Consider the following 24,703-nt stretch of genomic DNA (forward strand, 5'->3'; position numbering starts at 1 on the left):
CACCACCCACTCAAAGGTCACAAGCAACTCCCTACTGGTCAACACGGTGAAAGTTCGTCACAAAGTTCACCAAACTTTAACTCCACGCGAAATCTGCGAGACCAGAAGTCCATCGTGCAAAATTCACGATAGAGCGGATTCCCTTTGAGGTGACTGTATTTCTGCCACGCGTCTTAAAATACAGCATTTAAAAAAATATTAATTTTCTTTTTATTCTGTGTATTGCAGCTTAATTTTGTTTTGTTGTGTTTCTATTGGGTTTTCAGCTTTTTAATTTGCTTTGCTATTTTGGTTGTGCTGTGCACCCCTGGGTCACCTTACAAAACCAATATGCACAACCGATTTTTAATTATTGTCTTATTTCTGGCTTTAGACACAATATCAACATCATCAGAATTTATAATTAACCAGCTTTATTGGCAATACACACTTGTCCAAGGCTCTTTATTTAATTAGTGTAACTACATTTTGCAAAATGTGTCTTCCATTATATGAGGTCATCTTTGTTTTGTTATACAGTGCATCCAGAAAGTATTCACAGAGCTTCACTTTTTCCACATTTTGTTATGTTACAGCCTTATTCCAAAATGGATTAAATTCCTTATTTTCCTCAAAATTCTACAAACAATACCCCAAAATGACAACGTGAAAGAAGTTTGTTTGAAATCTTTGCAAATTTATTAAAAATAAAAAAAGAAAAAAAAAAAGAAAGAAAAAAAAAAAAGAAATCACATGTACATAAGTATTCACAGCCTTTGCCACGACACTCAAAATTGAGCTCAGGTGCATCCTGTTTCCACTGATGGAAACCTTGAGATGTTTCTACAACTTGATTGGAGTCCACCTGTGGTAAATTCAGTTGATTGGACATGATTTAGAAAGGCACACACCTGTCTATATAAGGTCCCACAGTTAACAGCGCATGTCAGAGCACAAACCAAGCCATGAAGTCCAAGGAATTGTCTATAGACCTCCGAGACAGGATTGTATCGAGGCACAGATCTGGGGAAGGGTACAGAAAAATTTCTGCAGCATTGAAGGTCCCAATGAACACAGTGGCCTCCATCCGTAAATGGAAGAAGTTTGAAACAACCAGGACTCTTCCTAGAGCTGGCCGCCTGGCCAAACTGAGCGATCGGGGGAGAAGGGCCTTAGTCAGGGAGGTGACCAAGAACCCGATGGTCACTCTGACAGAGCTCCAGCATTTCTCTGTGGAGAGAGGAGAACCTCCAGAAGAACAACCATCTCTGCAGCACTCCACCAATCCACTCTATATGGTAGAGTGGCCAGACGGAAGCCACTCCTCAGTAAAAGGCACATGACAGCTCGCCTGGAGTTTGCCAAAAGGCACCTGAAGGACTCTCAGACCATGAGAAACAAAGACTGAACTCTTTGGTCTGAATGGCAAGCATCATGTCTGGAGGAAACCAGGCACCGCTCATCACCGGGCCAATACCATCCCTACAGTGAAGCATGGTGGTGGCAGCATCATGCTGTGGGGATGTTTTTCAGTGGCAGGAACTGGGAGACTAGTCAGGATCGAGGGAAAGATCAATGCAGCAATGTACAGAGACATCCTTGATGAAAACCTGCTCCAGAGCGCTCTGGACCTCAGACTGGGGTGAAGGTTCATCTTCCAACAGGACAACGACCCTAAGCACACAGCCAAGATAACAAAGGAGTGGCTCCGGGACAACTCTGTGAATGTCCTTGAGTGGCCCAGCCAGAGCCTAGACTTGGACCCGATTGAACATCTCTGGAGAGATCTGAAAATGGCTGTGCACCGACGCTCTCCATACAACCTGATGGAGCTTGAAAGGTCCTGCAAAGAAGAATTGGTGAAACTGCCCAAAAATAGGTGTGCCAAGCTTGTAGCACCATACTCAAAAAGACTTGAGGCTGTAATTGGTGCCAAAGGTGCTTCAACAAAGTATTGAGCAAAGGCTGTGAATACTTATGTACGTTTTTTTTTTTTTTTTCATTTTTTTTTTTTTTATAAATTTGCAAAGATTTCAAACAAACTTCTTTCACGTTGTCATTATGGGGTACTGTTTGTAGAATTTTGAGGAAAATAATTAATTTAATCCATTTTGGAATAAGGCTGTAACATAACAAAATGTGGAAAAAGTGAAGCGCTGTGAATACTTTCCGGATGCACTGTATGTCTAACTTTAGCCCGATCTTAAAGAACTGATAACCGAAGTAGAATAGTGTAAATATCAATTTATTTGAGGAAATATCCAATTATCCATCTATGTGTACTATAGAGCACACGTCTTGGATTCATAAAATACCAGTAAAAGTTTGGACAAAGTTCATACAATAAAATGAGCAGGTACTCATTCTTTATTATTACTATTATTGTACAATGTGGAAAATAGTTAGTTTTCATTTCAGTAGCTTGGGTGCCATGTATGTGAAACAGATTTAGGCGTGCACATTGCACACACTCACATTCTCTGCTGCATGTGTATGTCTAGCGCATGCGCATGTGCAAACTGTGTTTGGGTCCGTCTACTCGCTCCAGCTTTTCAAAATGTCTCCTGGCGTTCCGAATGTTGATGAGGGTGGCAGCAGATGCTGGAGAGAGTAAGATAGTGGGACAGTGAACTCTACAATAAAATATTTTACTCAGTGATTATTTCACGGCCAAACCACAAAACTACTTTCACAATTGAATATAAAAATTCCAGGACACGAAGTATTTAAACATCAAATAAGTTTACCACAAGGGTAGAAATGTTATGAAAATGTATTTTTTTTTTTTTTTTTTTTTTTTTACAAATGAAGCCTATTTTAAGTACTATTAAGATTTTCTTTGCTGCATTATTAAAATTTTTTCCAGAGAATATAACTGAGATCAATGAGAATTACAAACAAACGCAAAAGGAAAACAGCTGGAAATGTGCTTAATTGCTATGAAAATAAATGTCAAAAAGCAAAAGATCCTAATGTTCCTATAAATAGGCTTCATTTTCTTCATGCAAAATATTTTTATTTTATTCTTTTGACTTTGGGTTGAAATATGACCCAGACATTTCTTCATGAGATTCACCTATAAGTACTCCATTGTTAGGCCTAGAAATGAAAAAATGGTAAGAAGTTTTTATGAAATTTTATGCCACACATGAACAGAAAACAGGCTGATGCTTACGTATAGACGGGTCGGACATGATAACCATGACGTATGTGTTGGACGTGAATACGTCGATAAAAGCTGCAAAATTCGAGTTGCGTACTTCCATGCTCTGGAATGAGGCAGCCAACTTACTGTGGGATCAAAAACAAAAATCAGCATGCTGCTTTAGCACCTCAAACAAGTAAAAACTGACATGTGACTGACCTGCAGCTGAGCTTGAACTGCTTGATGATGTTACTGATTTTCTCAAAGCGATGAGCATCTCGCTGTTCCTTACACTGATAATGAGAAATCACCTGAACATACATGCAGAGACAAAATGTTCATTCAGAGAATCACACCAGAACTGCTGTTCATGTTTCAGCTGTATCTGCCAGGCCCAATTTCTTTACATGGCAGTCAGCTCTTGTTGTCTAAATGGGTGGTTCTTAGCCAGAATAAGCTGCAATACGGAGCAGACATTCTGCCTTTTTACTCAAAGGTCTGGCTACACAAGACTCGTAGTCCACTTCATATACTGGGGTGTTTGCCAGGGCATCGTTAGTTAGTTGGGCCATTGACAAATGAGGTTGTTCAAGGTGATAAAAATAAAAATATTTTAAAAAATCTAGTTTAAAACATGTCAAGTGCATAAAAATTTAATCTTTGTGTCCATGTTGGTTTCATAAATGTTTGAAAAACTTTCATAGCATTATCAAAAAAAAAAAAAAAAAGTATTTAATGAAAATGTCAAGTTGTGCATTAGTCAAGTATAAGGAATTAAAATACTGGAGTATACACAACTTAATCATTCATTTTCTAAAGTTTTCAAATGTATTTTTCAAGGTAAACCCCCCCCCCCCCCCCCCAAAAAAAACAGATAAGTGAATGGGTACTAAACTTTTGAAGCTCCAAAATGCACATAAATGCAGCATAAAAGTAATCCATAAGACTCCAGTGGTTAAATCTATAGCTGCAGAAGTGATATGATAGGTGTGGGTGAGAAACAGATCAAAATTTAAGTCCTTTTTTTGCTCCCTGACCAGTAGGTGGCGATATGCACAAAGAATGTGAATCACCAAAAACAAAAGAATAATGTGAAAGTGGAGACTGATAGTAAAAAAGGACTTCAATATTTATCTGTTTCTCACCCACACTTATATCGCTCCTGAAAACGTGGATTTAACCACTGGAGTCTTATGGATTACTTTGTGCTTTTGCAGCTTTAAAGTTTTGGTACCCATTCACTTGCATTGTATGGACCTACAGAGCAGAGATATTCTTCTAAAAATCTTTGTTTGTGTTCTGCAGATGACAAAAAGTCATACACATCTAGGATGGCATGAGGGTGAGTAAATGATGAGAATTTTCATTTTGGGTAAACTATTCCTTAAACATTGATAAGTTAGATCATCTCCGGATCGGAATGTCACATGGGGTGGGCTCTTTTTTACACAGGCTAGGGTATTGAGGCCCTTGATGGGACATTGCAGCTGCAAGTTTGCAACGGCAAGCCCAACTTACATTTTCTGCAAACAATTTACCTATTTATTTTCATTTTTTGTCTTCAGGCAGTTACACCACTTAGACATTTCTGTTTTTACTTTATGCCTCAGAAAAAAAAGTAAAAAAAAAATGACTTTGAACTCAGAAATTGAAAACTTGTTCATTATAGAAGTGGTGTACTAATATTAGCAATAGTAATAGTCAGTTATGGTTAGCCTAAGCAAACACTACTAAATGTTATTTTTCAATGTGATTTTATGCATCTAGTTCATATAGCTTTCACATCTAAGCAGCTGCAATATGGAATGCTAAATGTTTATGAATTGAAATTCCAAACATGATGTACTATAAAACGATTGTTTCCCCAAATTTTGGAATGTTAATCATTATAGGCTGTTTAAACATATGTGTGTTAGCATTGTGTGGTACAAACCAGGAAAGTGGCTCTTTCAAACAGTAATACTTCATCAGCTTCAATAATCTGAGCAAAGTTGCGCAGGTTACACTCGAGCTGCTGTACATTAGGAATGAGCTGATACACGATACTGGACCAAGCCTGCAGACATGTACACATAAATAACATCAACACACCTTCTAAAATTTGTTAATGTTGAGCTGTTGGAAATGTTCTTACTTTATACAGCGTTTCATCCCAAATAGATGTTCTGAAGCAGGTACAGGCAAGGGGCCGAGACAATCTCTTCAAATCCTCCTCGCGCTCTTTAAATATCTACACAAACACAGAGAAAGAAGATAATGAATAATAATTAAAGTTAATTTCACCCTTGCATGGTGAAATTCTGTTGTGTGTGAAAATCCCAGGAGATCAGTTACAGAAATACTCAAACCAGTGTGTAACTTAAGTAGTACTTGGCAAACGCTCATAGATTTACAAGTGCTCTAGAGTAATCGTACAGTGCTAAGAGCATCGTAAGCACACAGACTTATGCAGACACCTGCAGGACAAATGTGAAATTACACCTGATAAAATTTAAACACCTACACTTTTAATATCTACACTTTTTATTTAAACACACTTCCTGATTCTCCTCCAAGTGACGCGTGATCTTACCAACGAGCTTACGTCATCCCTCTCATGAGCACACATCACAGATATGTACGGAAGCGAACATTTGTAGTTAAAAAGTATATAAGTATTGTTTTTTTCTCAAAATCATCAATCGTTTGCGTTCAGAAGAACTTTATTTGTCGACTGGAGTTGTGTGGATTATTTTGATGCACCCCAAATATGCATTTTGGACCATCAAAAAATGGAGTACATTCACTTGTATTGTTTAGAGGAGGAGGCCTGAAATGAAATCCTAAAAGTCTTAAATTCTGTTTTGATGAAGAAAGAAACTCAGATACATCTTGGATGACCTGAGAGTGAGTAAATTATCAGCAAATTTTCATTTTTGGGTGAACTATTCCTTTAAGACATTTTGCCACAACTTTGGAAGTATGCTTGGGATCAGTATCCATTTGGAAGACCCATTTGCGACCGAACTTTAACTTCCTGACTGATGTCGTGGATATTGAAGCATCATCTCAAATAATTTTCCTTCCTCATGATGCCATCTATTTTGTGAAGTGCACCAGTCCCTCCTGCAGCACAGCACCCCCACAACATGATACTGCCACCCCCATGCTTCACGGTTAGGATGGTGTCATTCGGCTTGCAAGCCTCACCCTTTTTCCTCCAAACATAAAGGTCATTATGGCCAGTTCAATTTTTGTTTCATCAGACCAGAGGACATTTCTCCAAAAAGTAAGATTTTTGTCCCCATGTGCACTTGCAAACTGTAGTCTGGCTTTTTTATGGCCTTTTGGAGCAGTGGCTTCAGGTGCTTTTCAGGTTATGTCAATATAGGACTCGTTTTACTGTGGATATAGATACTTGTCTACCTGTTTCCTCCAGTATCTTCACAAGGTCCTTTGCTGTAGTTCTGGGATTGATTAGCACTTTTTGCACCAAACTTCGTTCATTTCTAGGAGACAAATGTTTCTCCTTCCTGAGCGGTATGATGGCTGCGTGGTCCCATGGTGTTTATACTTGCGTACTGTTGTTTGTACAGATGAACGTGGTACCTTCAGGCATTTGGAAATTGAACCAGTCTTGTGGAGGTCCACAATTATTTTTCTGAGGTCTTGGCTGATTTCTTTTGATTTTCCCATGATGTCAAGCAAAGAGGCACTGAGTTTGAAGGTTGGCCTTAAAATACATTCACAGGTACACTCCAATTAGCCTATCAGAAGCTAATTGTCTAAAGGCTTGGCATAATTTTTTGGAATTTTCCAAGCTGCTTAAAGGCACAGTTAACTTAATGTTTGTAAACTTATGACCCACTGGAATTGTTATATAGTCAATTTAAAGTGAAACAATCTGTCTGTAAACAATTGTTGGAAAAATTACTTTTATTTATTAATTATTATGTCCTAAGCGACTTACCAAAACTATAGTTTGCTAATATGAGTGGTTAAAAAAAAAAGAGTTTTAATGACTTTAATCACAACCTAAGTATATGTAAACTTCTGACTTCAGCTAATATATATGTATATCTCCTAAAGTGGACAACAACTGAGTAGCACAATAGTTCACACAAATTGAATTAAACTCGCAGCGCGTTTCTTCCATCTCTCACTCGCGGCGCATAGAAAAATTTCCTCTCTCGGAAGACTAGTAAAGAATCTATAGAAATCACTTCGGTCATGGTGATGGTGCAGGAAGCAGATTTCCAAAATGTTGGCTTGCAAGTCACTATGGATGTTTTCACATTTGAATCTTTAAATCTGTGTGCGCTTGCAAGTTATTTTCCCGCCAAACTGGCTTTTTCAAGTGCAGGACAAATCGCCTCAGGTAAGTCATTTTAACAGTTAAATTTTGTTCATCAAAAATGAATGCTCTAGGGGGCCTGGTTAGCTCAGTGGTAAAATACGTTGGCTACCACCCCTGGAGTTCGCTAGTTCGAATCCCAGGGCGTGCTGAGTGACTCCAGCCAGGTCTCCTAAGCAACCAAATTGGCCCAGTTGCTAGGGAGGGTAGAGTCACATGGGGTAACCTCCTCGTGGTCGCTATAATGTGGTTTGTTCTTGGTGGGGCGTGTGGTGAATTGAGCGTGGTTGCCGCGGTGAATGGCGTGAAGCCTCCACATGCGCTATGTCTCCGTGGCAATGCGCTCAACAAGCCACGTGATAAGATGCGCGGGTTGACTGTCTCAGACGCGGATTCGTCCTCCGCCACCCGGACTGAGGCGAATCACTATGCGACCACGAGGACTTAGAGCACATTGGGAATTGGGCATTCCAAATTGGGAGAAAAAGTGGAAACCCCCCCCCCCACCCCAAAATAAATAAATAAATAAATAAAATGAATGCTCTAAATTAGTAGCCGAGAAAATTATTATTTTAGGCTAGGTATGCAAATTATTTCTACCCTGCTGATCAAGAAGGCTATTTTCAATGATGTACTGACTGCTTAACTGCTATCTTTAATTCTGTGTGCACGTCATGTTTAGAACAATACATTAGGTTTATTGAACATTTTTCACAGGCCCCATTCCATCCTAGCTATTTTTGTTTTTTTACATCTTAACTGTTTTTGGTTATATTCGATCATAGACTCATGAATGTCATGAAATATGCAAATTTTTTTCTCTCATGTAGATTTGGCTTATCTGTTATTTATTTCCAACAGTGTCCTGACTGTTTTAATATGTTAAGTAACTTTTACTTGGTGAATTCCATTTAGAACAGGATATTAGGTTTGCTCTATTGGTCCTGCACTATTCTTTCACATGTTTTCAATTAATACAGCTGTATTCGCTAACGTTGATTCAATAAATGCATGTCATGTTCTAGATTTAAAGTACAATGATCATAATGCAAGGCAAGCACATCGCAGATAAATGCCCCTTTTCAGCTGAATTTGTCGGATTTGGCTTTTGTTGGAATAGAATATGTATTTTAAATGGGTTGCATAAACAGAAGCAACGACTCTGTCTCAAAAAGCTCATATTACATTGGTCATTAATTATCAATATTCTTAAAAAAAAAAAAAAAAAAAATATCGGACTGCTCAGTAAAAAACTTTCAATTTGCTGCACCCGGTGTGAATAGCGCCATAGGAATCCATTGTTCCTATTCAAAAGCTTGTTCGCAATGAAATTTCACAATGAAAATTTGAGCTTCGTGTGAAAGGGCCTTTATTCTTTACTCCTGTATACATGCGGCTCGGTCAGCTAGCAGCTTTCTTCACAAAAAAGGGGATTTAATGTAATTTCCTCCTTGACACTGGTGTAAATAACAAACATGGCATCTGAGGAAGTCTTAGCTATTTTTTGTTCTCCGTTGCTTCGCTTAATTTAGTCCCAGAGTTGATTCTGTGTTTGTTTCCTTAACTTTCCAGTGCAGCCTTTAGTTTTTAAAAACTACATAAGTTGCATTCTGCAGCAGAAATCTGGGTGTGTAAAAACTGCTTTTTATTAATCCCTTGACCATTATAAGGAAAACTGTATTTGTATGACATTTTAGAAGGCTGCTTTCAGCAAAAACCCTGAAATGAGCAAATTTTTAATGTTTCTAAAAATAATTTTTAAGCTCATTATAATTTTCTATTTCCAACCTTCTACGGACACGTTGTAGAAAGAATCACTATTGGCTAGTACATTTCTGTTTTTACTTGCCAGACATTTAATGACATGTAAGCATTATGCAACTGAAAACAGAAAAAGATGTTAAGCTAACCAGGAAGGGGGCATCTTCACATATATAATATTTATATGAATGACTTCACGTGATAGAGTATGCGAGATAGTACATTTTATTTAATATTGAGCTTTTTATTATTTTAATCACATTTTTGCTTTGTAAAAATATACAAATGTCACATTCACATCAATTTATATGTTATGAAATTGCATTTTTAATAATGACACAAACTGTGGTCACATTTGAAATTTCATACAGTACACATTTTACCAAAATATTCACAAGGTTGAAACCTAATAATGAAAACAGAATTACACACATAAAAATTACTTAATTATAATAATAATTTACTATACCAAAACTACTATGTATTTTTTTTTATTACCAAACCCAGCACAGACACTACAAGAACCTATTTGTTAAATTCTTTAATATTTACAATGTTCTTGTAAGAAAAATTATTTCATAATGTATTATTTTCCCTTTAAATGTTTATTATTTACAAATTTATTACACTTACTACATTTTGTTTACATGCACTTGTACGATTTACACTGAGTTGACTATTAATGTTTACAATGTAAATGTAATTATGGCATATGACTCAACTAAAGTGATCGTGACCACACGATCCATAACAGCTCCGGACAAACTACAGCCAAATAAGGTAAATTTCGACGAGGCTGAATCCAGCATCTTAATTGCATTGTAATAGAAATTGTAATACTATACACTAAGTAATGTTATCACAATCATACTTTAAGTCTTAAGTGAAAATACTGTGCGTTTTCTGTGTTCCTCTCTGTGTGCACGACTAAACTCACTCCCTGCACCTGTGGAGATAAGAGTGGCCTTGCACCCCCGCCTCCAGTTTCTTATAACTCAAACACTGTTGAGGAAGCTAGAGCAGTCACAAGGGTGGGGGCGGCTAACCCCAGAGAGAAACTAATTATACTGTATACGTTAGTCTGTTATCAGAAATGTTGAATGATGGAATCCAGCTGCATCATAGGGCCCATATAAGCTAGAGAATTTGAAGGTTTCATTGCTCACTACCAGTCAGAGTTAGAGTCTCTGTATGGTTTTGAGTCCACCTTGCAGTCTTTGAGTCTTTTATTACAGAATATCCACCAACAAGCTGGCAGTCACGAACAGGATGGTCGTCTGACTCGACAATGGACTCAGTGCTGAAGGATAAAGCTGTGCACAGTCGGGGTTAGAGTCCCTGAAAAACCTGAACCTACCCTACAAAAGAAGGTGAGAAGTGGGAACCTGAAGCCTGAGTGCGGGGTCAGATCAATGCGCCATCCACTTAACAAAAAAGGGGAAAACCCACAGACTCAGACAAAGGTGACATATCTGGTAAGAAAATTCCGCTGTGATTCTCAATTGGAGAAATTGAAATCTTTAGTTAAGAATAGACCAACGCTGGATTAAATTCTGCTGCGATTCTTAATGAGAGAAATTTAATCATCAACTGAGGAAAGACCAACAATGGAATAAAAGGGATTCCGCTGTGTTTCTTAATGAGAGAAATTCAAATCTTTAATTAAGGAAAGACCAATGCTGAAATGGGATTCTAAATAATTGATGAAATTATTTTAACCGACGGGTTACTAGGGCAGGTTTAGAACCGCTAGAGAATCGCCTAACTGCGAATATGGAATCAAATTAGAGTTAAAATAATGACATCAATAGAGGTCCAGACCTCTGTCCAGATATGGATGCTCCAAATTGTAAATACATGTTAACTAATTACGGACCAAACAGCTGCAATCAATTAGAGATCCGGGTAGCTGAATGTGGCTTTCCAAAGATTGGAGGTTTTAGCACAAGTCAGGTGAAACAGTTAAAGGAAAAACTGATAGAGAAGGAAAAGGCAAGTCAAGAAAATGGCTAAGAAAGAGCAGAAATAAAAACATGATTTGTTTAAGGGTGATTGTAAAGCATTTTCTGATTGGTTAACAAACAAACCTGAGGGACAGAAAAACACACCAGGGAGGGACAGGGCCCGCTAACAAAATCTCTGAGTGTCTGAAATATATAGGTGACCCAGACCTGGACTCGACCCCTCCCGGACAATGTCCGAACCAAGCAGAAAATGATGGAGGAGCCCCCTTAAGCTGCCAGCCCTGCACTGCCACAACCGCTGATTTTCCTGTCATGGAAGAGCACCCATAAACTTAAAAAGATACCAGCATGCATGTGCAGGCGGTGACTGGACTGTTGAACAGAATTCCACCTGAGGTGCACACTGCAAACTGTGATATCGATAAACCACCGGACACCAATACCATGTCGCCCTGGGAAGCGTATTTGCACGACCATTTCCTCGAAGGACTGAGATCTGACATAAGAGAACATGTGAAAAATCATTGTGTAAACTGTGAAATGGGAAGGTTGCAGGACATAGAAAATCAAGCTGTGCATACTGAAAAAACTGTTGAATGAGAAAATACAACTGAAAGAGAAAGCAACTACTGACAGACTGCAAATGGCACAGCTGCAAGCATACAAGGCACAGAGCCAGAGAGGTCCTGGGCAGGGCAGAGGAAGAAACCAAGGAGAAAAAAAAAAGGCTACTTCAACTGTGGGGCAACAGACCACTGGATCAGAGACTGTCCAGAGATTAGAAAGGACATTAAGGAGTGACCACAGCCACCTATAAATCAAAAGGAGGACTGACTCCCTGGGGGGTTGAGGACAGGGGATTGTAAACCAAGGACACGTGAGTCAGAGTATAACACACACAAACAATGTATGCAATGCTTTCCAATTCAGCCTATAAAATTATGCCTACCATCACATTGACATTCAATCAAAGATGATCTGAAGGGCATCATAAAACATTCGTTCTTACTGTCAAAATGCTGTCCAATAAATTTGTTGGGACGCGATTTAATGTGTACTCCTGGCATTATGTTAAAGGCTATTGAAGAAGGGGTAGTACTGACCAGAAATAATTGTGTATTTGAAACAGATTGGCAAGACATAAGGGGTTCAATACAATGTTAAGCATGCTACTCACAGATTACAGATGCCCTTAGGCATAACTGTAGACAGAACTGTTCAGACTGTTGAGGAGACATGTTTAATGGTCAACCACATGTCTGGTGAAGACCCTCCTGAGCTGGCTGAAATACCAAGTTCTCTTTGGGCCCAAAGTAAATATGATGTGGGATTAATGAAATGCGCTGAAACGGTTGTGATCACTCCTGAATCCTCTCTTAGGCATGCAGGGCACAATATCCAATCAAAACTGGAAGGCATTCCACCAGTATTTGATTCATTATTAAAATCAGGTATAATTGTGCCATGCCAAACATCACCGGTGCGTACTCCAAATTTTCCAGTTAAGAAAATAAGAGATGCTGGCCAGCCAGTAGAATGGAGATTTGTTCAAGATTTATAAGCTCTGAATGCAGCCGTACATGCGCGTGCCATAAATGTGCCCAACCCACACACCATTCTGTCCCAGGTTCCATCAAATAGCAAGTGGTTCTCTGTTATCGACCTGTCTAATGATTTCTTTAGCATACCAGTTGATAAAGACTCACAATATTGGTTTGCGTTTTCTTTCGAGTGGAAAACATACACCTGGACAAGATTGGCACAGGGTTAATGCGAAAGCCCTGCAATTTACAATGCAGCCCTGAAAGGGCCTCAAAAAATAGTGCACTGCTTTTATTAATTTTAATTTAATTTTAATTTAATTTTCTTTATTTATCACACATTATACATTTGCACATATACAGTGAAATTCTTCTTTTTCACATATCCCAGCTAGGCTGGGGTCAGAGTGCAGGGTCAGCCATGATACAGCGCTCCTGGAGCAGATAGGGTCAAGGGCCTTGCTCAAGGGACCAACAGTGGCATCTTGGCAGTACTGGGGCTTGAACCCCTGACCTTCTGATCAGTAACCCAGAGCCTTAACCGCTGAGCCACCACTGCATGCAAAGCTGACACTCTGACCCGTTTGAAACACTTGGCTAAGAATGGCCACAAAGCAAGCAAAACAAAATTGCAGTGTGTAAGGCCTCAAGTTACATTCCTGGGCCATGTGATCACAGCTGAGGGTAAGTCCCTCTCGCCCAAAAGAATTGTGGCCATACAAACATTCCACAGCCTATCACCAAAAAACAAGTTATGAGTTTTTTTAGGAATGATTTCATTTTGCAGGCAGTGGATCCCTAATTATGCAGAAATAGAGGCTCCACTGTCTGTAATTATATATATTAAAGGATTGACCTCACATGACGAAGTAGTTTGGACTGAATTCGGACATGAAGCCTTCTCTTCTCTAAAGGTGGCTTTACAATCTGCACCCACATTGGGACTACCTGACATGACTAAGCATAATGTTCAGACTGTGGACGAAAAAGGAGGTTACACGACTTCTGGTCTGTCACAAGACCATGGGGGAAAATTAAGGCCAGTAGCTTATTTCTCATCTAAATTAGACACAGTGGCAGCTGGGCTGCCCAAATGCCTTAGAGCTATTGCTGCTGCAGAAAAAGCAGTGCTCGCTTCCAGAGATATGGTGGGTTATCAACATTTAACCTTATTGGTCCCACATGCAGTATCAATCATACTGTTAGAACAAAAAACAGCTTACCTGTCTGCGGCATGATGGTTAAGATATAATGCTGTATTATTGGAAATGCTAAACATTAATGTTAAAAGATGTACAGTTCTTAACCCTGCTACTCTTTTACCCACAGCAGATGATGGAGATCCACATGACTGTGATGCTTCAATAACAGCCATTTGCTACCCCAGGCCTGACCTCAAGGATACACCACTCTCCAATGATGAGTTGGAACTGTTTGTTGATGGTTCTGCCTCAAGGAACCCTATCACGGAAAAAAACTAGGGCTGGGTTCACTGTAGTTACTGCATTTGATACTATCATTGCACACTCCTTACCCAGACACCCATCCGCACAAGCAGCGGGACTGATAGCTTTAACTGAAGCCTGCAAACACGCGGCTGGTATGTCCTTTAACATTTACACTGACAGTATATATGCATTCGGGGTGGTGCATGGTTTTAGGGCCATTTGGATTGGCCATTCCATCACTTCTTCTCTGTGTATAGGATATTGGACATAAGATGGAAATCACACGTCAGAATGGGCCACAGTCCACTACATAATCGCACCGAAGCAATCATGTTTGTTGACTGGCCACGCTTCAAACATGAGGCAGCTGTGTATTTCAAGTGCATTTGGGGAGGCTGTTCTGTCTAGATGGTGCAAATCGCGTCTTTTCGATGTGTGTCAAATCATAAACAGGATAACACGACGGCTTGTTTAAAAAAAGTCGATATTTAAGTCCGTTTTTACCATAAATTCTCCTTCCTGCCTAGTAGGTGGCAATATGCATGAAGAATGTGAACCTCCAAAAACAAAACAACAACAATGTGAAAATGAAAGTGGAGAGTTTTAGTAAAAAGGACTTTAATATTGATCTTTTTCTCACCCACACCTTTCATATTGCATCTGAAGATATGGATTTAACCACTGAAGTCATATGGGACTGCCTTTATGCTGCCTTATGTACTTTTGAAGCTTCAAAATGTTGGTACCCATTCACTTGCATTGTATGGACCCACAGAGCTGAAATATTCTTCTAAAAATCTTTGTTTGTGTTCAGCAGAAGAAAGAAAGTCATACACATCTGGGATGGCATGAGGGTGAGTAAATAATTAGATAATTTTCATTTTTGGGTGAACTATTCCATTAAGTTAATGGCTGTGTTTATGCAACTGGCCCCTGGTAATGTTCCTGACATGTTTTGTGAGAGTAACCCATTAAGGCTTAAAGAAAGACTTCATGAAAGGAAATTCAAGCCTGTTTCTCACCAGGTCTCTCTGATCCTCCTGTACCAAATCCATCTTGTGCACCAGGCAGAATATCTTGGCATCGGGTGAGTTCTGCAGAATTGCTTCCAGACACGACTGGTAGTAATGCATGTCCTTCTCCAGCTCTCGACTCTCCACGTCAAACACGTAAATCAACACTTCCACATTGCGGAAGATGTTGTCTCTCTGACTCGTGAAGTAGTTTTCCATGAAAGTGTCCTGACTGTGCAAACACAAGTTACATGTAAAGGGAAAGCTAATTAAAAGAAACCAAGTTTCAACTATTGCTTTAAGATGAAGCAAAAATAAAAGATTTGAATTTTGTGAGCAAAGACATTTAAAAAAGCATATCCTTACAGAAGAGTACCCATCTAAAAGGACCAGTGTACAAAAAGTGTCCCGTTTGTACCTGACAGGCTAATCAGACTTACAGGCTCAAAAAGGTATGGGTTTTGTCAACCTGACAGACACAAATCATGGAACCTTCCTGGCTGCAATGGGCTACACACGATGAAACTCACCCGCCGCAGTCCCACAGATTCAGCACCAGATTACCCAGGAATCGCACATGAGAGTGTTCCACATCAACTAAAATACAAAAAAAAAAAAAAAAAAGTTTTAAGAAATGGTCGATTTTAACATTTTGCTGAATTATAAAAAGACTAGTGGTTGACTGATATGGGGTTTTCAATGTATGAATCTAATTTATTTACACAGATCAGCCACAGCATTAAAACCACCTGCCTAATATTATAGGTCACATGGCAACACATTAATTGTTGTTATTCCTTTCTTCCTATATTTGGGTGTTTTTGAGGCACTTGGCATGCTTAAAATGTCATGAAATTTTGCACACACATCAGAGTTTAGGACTGGGCAAAAGGCCAAATTTGTGCAACATCATGCCAAGTCATTGTAGATGCTAAATTGCAAACTGATTTTTGATATTTTAAAATGGTGTCGCCATGGTGAAGCAATCACTTCATAGTGAAAAAATGGGAAACAGGAAGTGCCTTTTATCTTCTCTGTGTACTGTGTGATTTTGATGAAAATTCAGCTGTATGTTTGGTAATGGGGGCTGATCAAATGGATGCAGCTATTATGGGTCACGGTCATAGTACCACCAACCGGCAGCAGAAAGTATAGCACTTTTAACAGACTTTGAAATAGCCCTTTTATGTTTAAATGAACTGCTTCAAAATTCTTTAGAATAATTTAGAATAATGTCAAGACACTGCTGATGTAAAACTGTCAAGGGATATTTTTTATATCTTCAATAGTGTTGCCATGGCAACACATGATTAATTGTTATTTTTCCTTTCTTCCTATATTTGTGTGTTTTTGAGGCCCTTGGCATGCTTAAAATGTCATGAAATTTTGCATACACATAAGAGTCGTAAGCCATTAGGGCTGGGCAAAAGTTACAGGGGGGCTCTGTAGTGCCCCCTTTAAAATGGGCGTATAAGATGCCTCTGTAGCACCCCCATTTTCACCTACAGTCACCAAACTTGGTGTATACTGTATATAGTTCTCACCAAGCTGGACAACATATATAATTATAGTCATTAGCTCCAACCAACAGAAGTCTGCCATTTTGGATTTTCTGAAAATCGCAAGCTCTGAACTTTTAAATACTCCTCCTAGGGGGATTCATGTGACTGGCACCAAATTTGCGCAACATCATGCGAAGACATTGTAGATGCTAAATTGCAAACAGATTTTTTATATTTTGAATGGTGTCGCCATGGTGAAGCAACAAATTTATGGCAAAAAAATGGGAAACAGCTAATTTCTTATATCTTCTGTGGGCATTCTGTGATTTTGATGAAAATGAAAAAAAATTTTTGAAATTGCTTCAAAATCATTTAACAATGTCAAGACACTGCTGATGTAAAATTGTAAAGGAATATTTTATATCTTAAATACTGTTGCCAAGGCAACACATTATTTGTTATTCCTTTCTTCCTATATTTGGGTGTCGAGGCACATGAAAATTTCATGAAATTTTGCACACACAGAGTTTGCATCCATTAGGACTAGGCAAAAGTTCATGCATGGGTTTATGGGGGGGCTCTGTAGCGCCCCCTCTAAAATGGGTAAGACAGCCTCTGTAGCACCCCTATTTTCACCTACAGTCTCCAAAATTGGCTTGTAAATAGTCATCAAGCTGGACAACTTTCATAATTATAGTCATTAGGTCCACCCAACAGATCATATTTTGGATACTGTCTGTTTGACTGAAACCTTAGTTTAAATTAACCTACTCCCCCAGGTTATTGTTATAAACATGAGCCTTGTCTGAAGGGTTGAGGAGGAGGTGTAGCTGCAAATTTCAATGAAGTTTTTGGTGTTAGAGGACAGGATATAAGTTTAAGTTTTTTGAACTAACAATGCTTAATGTGACCGTCAGATACAAATAAAAAGTCTCTGTCATCTTTTGCCCTTGCTACAGTATTTAGAACACCTTTTTCATTGGTAAATTTGCTAATTTTCTATCAGATCTAGTAGTTACTGTGGACAGAACTTTAATTGTTGGTGACTTCAACATTCACATAGATAATGAAAAAGACACATTGGGATTAGCATTTATCGATATTCTCAACTCTCTTGGAGTCAGACAAAATGTGACAGGACCAACTCATCGCCATAATCATACGCTAGATTTAATTCTGTCATATAGTATTGATGTTGATACTATAGAAATTCTGCCATAGAGCGATGACATCTCAGATCATTACTCAATCTACACCACGTTATCATTCAGGCAGAACTATTCTTTCGACCACTAAAGATAGCTTCCCTAACAATCTTCCAGAATTATCTCATATACTCAGTAAGCCAAAAAGTCTAGAAGAACTTGAAGTAATAACAGAAAATGTCTAGCACTCTTGATAGTGTCACCCCCTTCGATTTAAAGAAAAATCAAGATTAAAAAGCCCCACACCATGGTACAATGATCACAATCATGCTCTCAAGAGAGCAGCTCGGAAAATGGAGCGCAAGTGGAAGAATACAAAATTAGAGGTATTTCGCAGAGCATGGAAGAATATTGTCTGTAGTCACAGACAGACACTAAAAGCTGCCAGGTCAGCATATTTTAGCAAACTCACAGAAAATAACCACAACAATCCTAGTGATTATTCAGTACTGTGGCTGAATTGGTTAGGAATAAAGCCTTGACTGAACCAGATATTCCATCGCAGCACAATAGTAATGACTTAATGAATTACTCTACTGATACAATTTTGATCATCAAAAATAAAATTGGAATTATGCACAAGTCTTTCACAGTACCTCAGAAAACAGCATCTCACAATTCTCCTCATGAGCAACTTCAATACTTCGCTGGCATAGGTCATGAAGGGCTACTAAAATGTAGAAAAATCAAAAGCCACAACATGTATGTTACATCCAATACCAACTAAGCTCTTAAAATAGGTATTCCCTGTAATTTCAGAACTTCTTCTATCGTTAGGACATGTCCCAAGAAACTTTAAAAAGGCAGTTATCAAACTGCTTGTTAAGAAGCCACAGTTTGATCCTGGAGAATTGGCTAATTATAGACCAATTTTAAATGCTCTCTGTTGCTGATGCCGGAAGACTAATTCATGCATTCAAGACTAGATTACTGTAATGAATTATTGGGAGGATGTCCAGCAAGTTCAGTAAATATACTTCAACTGGTTCAAAATGCAGCCAGAGTGCTGACTAAAACCAAGAAATATGATCACATTAGCACCATTTTATCATCGTTACATTAGCTACCTGTGAAATTTAATATTAATTTAAAATGTTGTCAAAATGTTGTACAAAGCTTTGAATGGTCTAGCTCTGCAGTACTTAAGTGACCTTATACCACACTATATTCCATCACGTTCATTCCAATTGCAAAATTCTAGCCTGTTAATAGTTCTTAGAATATCAAAATTCACAAAAGGAGGAAGATCCTTTTCCTATTTGGCTCCTAAACTATGGAAGTCTCCCTAACTCTGTTCGGGACACAGACACACTCACTCAGTTTAAGTCTAGACTAAAGACTCATCTATTTAGCCAGGCATACACCTAATTTATCCAACACAATTAGGCTGCTTTAGTTAGGTCTGCCAGAACCAGAAACATTTATCATGATCAAAATATTTAATGGTATTTACACTAATATTATTCTATTTGTTTCCCTGTCTCAACCTCGGGCTTCATATTTAAATTCATATTCTCAACCCGGCCAGATCCAGCTCTGTTCCTGCTTGGTGTCAGACTCCACTGCTACGTGTCTCTGAGTGATGACGACTAAATGCAGCTGGTGCCAGCCAGACATCACTTCAGTCTATTATGATGGACTTCAGGGGATGAACTGATGCCAACTCCAACCATAAGACATGGAATACTTCATATGCCACTGCCTGAACCTTGGACTTAAGATAGACCTCACCGAAATGACCTGCCGGTTGAACTGCGATGCACCTCACTGATCTCTGCCTGCATCAACTTGGTCTAATGATGGACTACACTCTTAAAATGGAATACATAGTCTATCAATTAATTGCCAAGAAAAGCCTTCATCAGCCAACTAACAAAGGACAATGTATCTATGCAATCCAGGATGAACTTTAAAGACATTAGTCATTAATCTTACAGTTCATACAAAATCTTTGTTTAAACACTGGCCCTTAACAAAATTTACTTCGTTTACTAATTTTAAACCATGACTTGCACTGCACAATTAACTAATATTGGCATTAGGGCTGGGCGATATATAGAATATTAATGACATAATCGAGATAATTTTGCTGACGATATAAAATTGACCAATATCGTCAATATTGCGATGATTTTAATGTGCTTTAATTTGGCCATTATGTTTAATAAAAAGCACATCAGTAGATTAATTTCACGATCCTTCAGGGCTGAAAAATATTGAGATATAATTTAAGACATATCGTCCTGCCCTAATTGGCATTATATTCATGCTGTTTAGCCTGAGGGAAACTGGCCCCCACAGTGAGCCTGGTTTCTCCCAAGGTTATTTTTTTCTCCATTAACCAACATCTTATGGAGTTTTGTGTTCCTTGCCACAGTCGCCTTCGGCTTGCTCACTGGGGTTCTAAATACAATTATGATTTAATTATTTATTTTTATACACAATTTACAATCATATTTAATCAAACTACACAATGATGACTCTAAGACTTCACAGATAGTAAAGTTTAATTTTCTGTTAATGCATGATTTTCTGTAAAGCTGCTTTGAAACTATGTGTGTTGTGAAAAGCACTACAAATAAAAAAAGATTTGACTTGACTATATTTGAGCCACTATATTTGAGTCAGTGCTGAGCCACTGGGCTTCACACCTGCTGTATTCCCAGAGGCTTGTTTTATAAATCACGTGGTCAGTGACTAGTCGACTTCAGGCTGACAGTGTCAACTTCATTAGTTGTAGTTGACTAGTCTGTGCAACCCTCAGTGTAGACTGAACATTTTCTGATGTCTGGACTCTACCTGCAGGGGTGCATGAATATACAGTACTTGCAATTAGTACCTTGTGTTAAGTTACATTTTGCATTTTACCAGCACATCATATCCATAATGCTGGAATTGACCTCATGAAACTAAATTTTTTTTTTTTTAAGTAGTCCATATGACTTGTGTGCTATGCTATATTCCAAGGCTTCTAAAGACATAATACACACTTGTACACATAAAATACACATAATACACAGCTAGCCAGCTTTGTGTGAGAAACCAAAATTAAAGCTGTATTCTCTGAAAAACTAGCTCTCCACTGTAGCTCTCTGAAAATCTACTTCTCTGCCATAGCTCTAAAATATCATTTGTACTGCTGCATATTCAAATTTGAAGCATAGCAATTGGTTACAACACATGTGAGAACCAGTGCTGTTTGGTGTCACTAAAATTAAGCCTGCCACAACTTGCCGTGATATATGGATTTGGAATTACATGAAGGTGAGTAAATGATGAGTATTATTGCTTTAACATATCTTACTTGTGGCGCCGAGGCGCCGAGTGTCTCTGGCGATGTAGTTGGCGAAGATGATGGACCTCATACTGGTCTTTCCTGATCCACTCTTTCCCATCAACAACACCTGCAAACACAGCTAATACCAGTCACAAATGAAATGTCTTTACAAAGGAAGGAGAAAACTACGATATAAGGTCGCACTGTGGACAGTAAGACTGAAACGATTAGTCAAGGTTATCAACAACATCGACAATAAAAAATCTGACAAAACTTTTCGTTGTCGAATAGCCATTGAGCTCATTAAACGGAACACGAGATCATATGAAATTCTAATGACTGCACACAAGAGCAGCACTGCAGCTTGTGCCTGATTGAGGAGAGGAAGAAGACACAGCTCATAGTCCAGAGGCACTCCAAACTTTCCAAACAGCATAAGGTGATTTAGATCGCAAGAATGAGGGAATTATACTACAAAAAAACAAAATAAGTAAATATAGAAACAGTGTCATCCTGACGTGAAATAAAGCAAAGCCGGACCTGGCATTCTGCTTGAGTCAAACATGCCTGTCAGACATCTAAAAATGAAATAGCACAGCATTATGTTTAATGCATCTTTTATTAAAGTTCAAATAATAAGGATGCGGGTTTTCTAAATAAGCACCGAAACTGGCATTTCTCTGTGTGGTCAAATCCACTTATATGAGTCGTATGAAAAACAGAGAGAGAGAGTTTCAAACTTCTACCAGCTGATAAACCCTCTCGTGTGGAGACACTCGTCCTTCGTGTGCGTTTGCTGCATTTAGATTTTAACGTGATGGCTTGCAACGTAGTGAATCATAATATACTGTATGTGTCACGGTGTGTATCTTATCGTGAAGAAAATCCACGATACGCCGCTCTGTTAAGAAGTGAGAGTTTGTTTTTTAGTGAGTTAAAGATGGATTGAAGTGAACAGAAAGGTGAGAGAGTGTAGTCTTAGCTTACAATGCAAAAAAAAAAAAAAAAAATTTTTTGTTTGCTACAGAGGTTTTTTGGTGCTACAGAGGTTTGTTTTCCAAAATAACTATCTAAAACTCCTTACGTACATTTATTTTAGGAGCTATACTGCAGAAGATTTTTTTTTTTTTTTAAAGAATGTTGAATATAATATTTAATATATATTTAATATTTTAAAATATCAAAAAATCCTTAAAACAAGATACATTTACCTGAGAAGCAACATATAAGGTATTTATACTTGCTTTCAATATAGAATATATATTGAATACAAGTATATTTTGTCTTTACTGCACTGGCAGAAATATGAACAAGTGAAAAAATACACTTATATTCAAGATACATTCTCTGAAAGCAAGTCTAATTATCTTATATGTTTCTATCATATCTTATATGATTTTTAGATCATTTTAAAAGGAAAACAAGACAAAAACACTAGATAACTATAGGAATTTTTGCAGTGATTTTTTTTTTAATGAATTAAATAAAAATCCAAGTATTTTTTCCTTGTAATTCAGTGAATGTCATTTAGACGTATTTTTAAAAGATGATATTGTCCTCTTTACTGTTGTATTCACATTTAATACAACCTTTTAAGTCGAGGCACAAGATGAATAGTCGGTTAAGAGCGAATGATTAATCATTGTAATAATCGACGAATAATCGTTCTAATAATCAATAGATTAGTTGATTATCAAAATAATCATTAGTTGCAGCCCTAGTGGACAGATGTCATCGTATAGCTGCACTGAATCCTAGAGAGAAGTGCTACATAAATCCACTATTCATGTTGCTCTACGTTATCCTAAACAGGTTTTCAAAATAGTTTTACACAATCCTATTAGAAAGGGGGACGATGATGATGATGTTGCATAAGTCTGAAGTTGAGAAAGATATTTTATGACACAGCTGTCTACACATTGATGTTTTTCTCTTTGCAAGGAAGCAAATGTAGAACACCCAAACTGTGCAAGTTTTTAATAAAAGTTGGTTATTCACCATTACAACAGACAATCCGTTTTCTATTCACTTCTAAAGATAGTTCATAGTGGGAGGTGGGATGAACACACCTTCTTCTTCATGGCAGTGCTGGACATTTCACTGCTAAACTTCACTGTATCACTGTAGCCTGCAGATGATCAATAACTGCAACAGAAACCTAAGAACGCACAAATTAATAACACAAACACATCTAATAAAAATACAAATAACTAATAAAACAATCATCTCACGTGTTAAAAGAAGCTGGAGGGGCCATATACTGCTGCATTTAACAAGCGAGGCAGATTATGATGTTTGAGTGTTTTAGATTCATGATTCGTCTTGATTTGTGAGTAGTTATTGGTGTTTCTGGTGAGAATGGCTGTAAAACGCATTAAAAAGGGGTGGAACACGAGCAGGAAAAACAGCAGATCAGCTGACAGCGGTCACGAGCATTCTTACTGTAATGACATGACAAAATATGAATAAAAATAATCTACATCCGGATCTGTTTCTGTCAATATGAACTTTAATTCATATGTTCACACTAGATTGATAGACTGAATCAAAGTAAAGACTTTCCGAAACACACTAGAGCAGCGCATAAGATTCAGTCTCTGTTAGTATGCAGTTAGAATAATGATATAATCACATACCTGAATAAAGTCCAGATCAAATCCTGATCTAAATAACACCCTGATCAATGTTTGCCTCACAGTTCGCGAATGGCGATGATGAGCACATGACTCACTACAAACACGCGATCTCGCGATGACTTGTTGTGAGAGGGCGTTCAGCTGGCAGCAGGAAGTGCCTTTCATGTCTGTCGAAGAGGAGAAACCTGCTGCTGGCAGCCGCCAATAAGATACTAACATGCTGTCATCCTAACAGAGACATCAGCCATTGGACCCTTTTAACAGACCTGTTATGACAAGTTCCGCCTTCTTTAGCAACGTAAATGTAGCCAACTTTTTTATATTTCCACTAAAAAAATATTTAGTGTACAATTATAACATTGTACCTGGAATTTGTTTTAAAATATCAGTTACCACAGCTGCGATGAGGCATCTAACACAGCTGCTGAGGGAAAGAAAAAACATTTCGCCTGTTTTTATCTTCTTACTGCTGTTGTCTAGCGCAGTATATTTTTATCTTCTTTTGCAAAGCTATGAAAGCATAATTGTTGAATTTTTTTCTTTCTTCTTTTGCTGTTGGTGCAAACGGGTATGCAAAATTACTTATTTTTTTTCCGCTGGAAGTTTTTATTTTTATTTTGATATTATCAGGAGAACATAGTCATAAAGCAAGTACAATCAAGCAATTATGTTTACAAGACCCTAGTCGTCTAACATATTCCAACATGAATACATCAATCTTCCTTACAAAATTATTATTATTATTTATTTATTTATTTTTATTTAATTTTTTCAACAAAAAAAAAATGCCTTATGAGCTTTTTTTTATTATTCTTTAGGGAAACTATTGAGTCATACAATAATTAAATAAGTTAAAATAACATTAAGTCAATGGGAAAAAAAAAGGGGTGCACCGTACC

General features: G+C 38.0%; 1 protein-coding gene across 2 annotated transcripts in view; it reads right to left on the reverse strand.

The window, feature by feature from the left end:
- LOC127413333 (ras-related GTP-binding protein A) overlaps window positions 1-23,953 on the reverse strand; it is a 40,146-nt gene extending 16,193 nt beyond the window's left edge. The window contains exons 1-10 of one of the 2 annotated variants that reach the window (XM_051650388.1): window positions 23,805-23,953; window positions 23,238-23,326; window positions 21,196-21,295; window positions 15,715-15,781; window positions 15,194-15,416; window positions 5,259-5,354; window positions 5,058-5,180; window positions 3,344-3,435; window positions 3,155-3,270; window positions 2,455-2,580 (exon numbers count right to left, since the gene is read on the reverse strand). In XM_051650388.1, the coding sequence (XP_051506348.1) occupies window positions 2,477-2,580; window positions 3,155-3,270; window positions 3,344-3,435; window positions 5,058-5,180; window positions 5,259-5,354; window positions 15,194-15,416; window positions 15,715-15,781; window positions 21,196-21,295; window positions 23,238-23,264 (948 nt within the window). In that variant the 5' untranslated portion in view covers window positions 23,265-23,326; window positions 23,805-23,953 and the 3' untranslated portion in view covers window positions 2,455-2,476. Of the gene's footprint in view, window positions 1-2,454; window positions 2,581-3,154; window positions 3,271-3,343; window positions 3,436-5,057; window positions 5,181-5,258; window positions 5,355-15,193; window positions 15,417-15,714; window positions 15,782-21,195; window positions 21,296-23,237; window positions 23,327-23,399; window positions 23,560-23,804 lie in introns of those variants that run through there. The other variant, XM_051650390.1, reaches the window with a different exon arrangement.
- Window positions 23,954-24,703: the final 750 nt, after the last annotated feature.

This window comes from Myxocyprinus asiaticus, chromosome 22 (assembly GCF_019703515.2).
Source record: "Myxocyprinus asiaticus isolate MX2 ecotype Aquarium Trade chromosome 22, UBuf_Myxa_2, whole genome shotgun sequence".
Taxonomy (NCBI): domain Eukaryota; kingdom Metazoa; phylum Chordata; class Actinopteri; order Cypriniformes; family Catostomidae; genus Myxocyprinus; species Myxocyprinus asiaticus.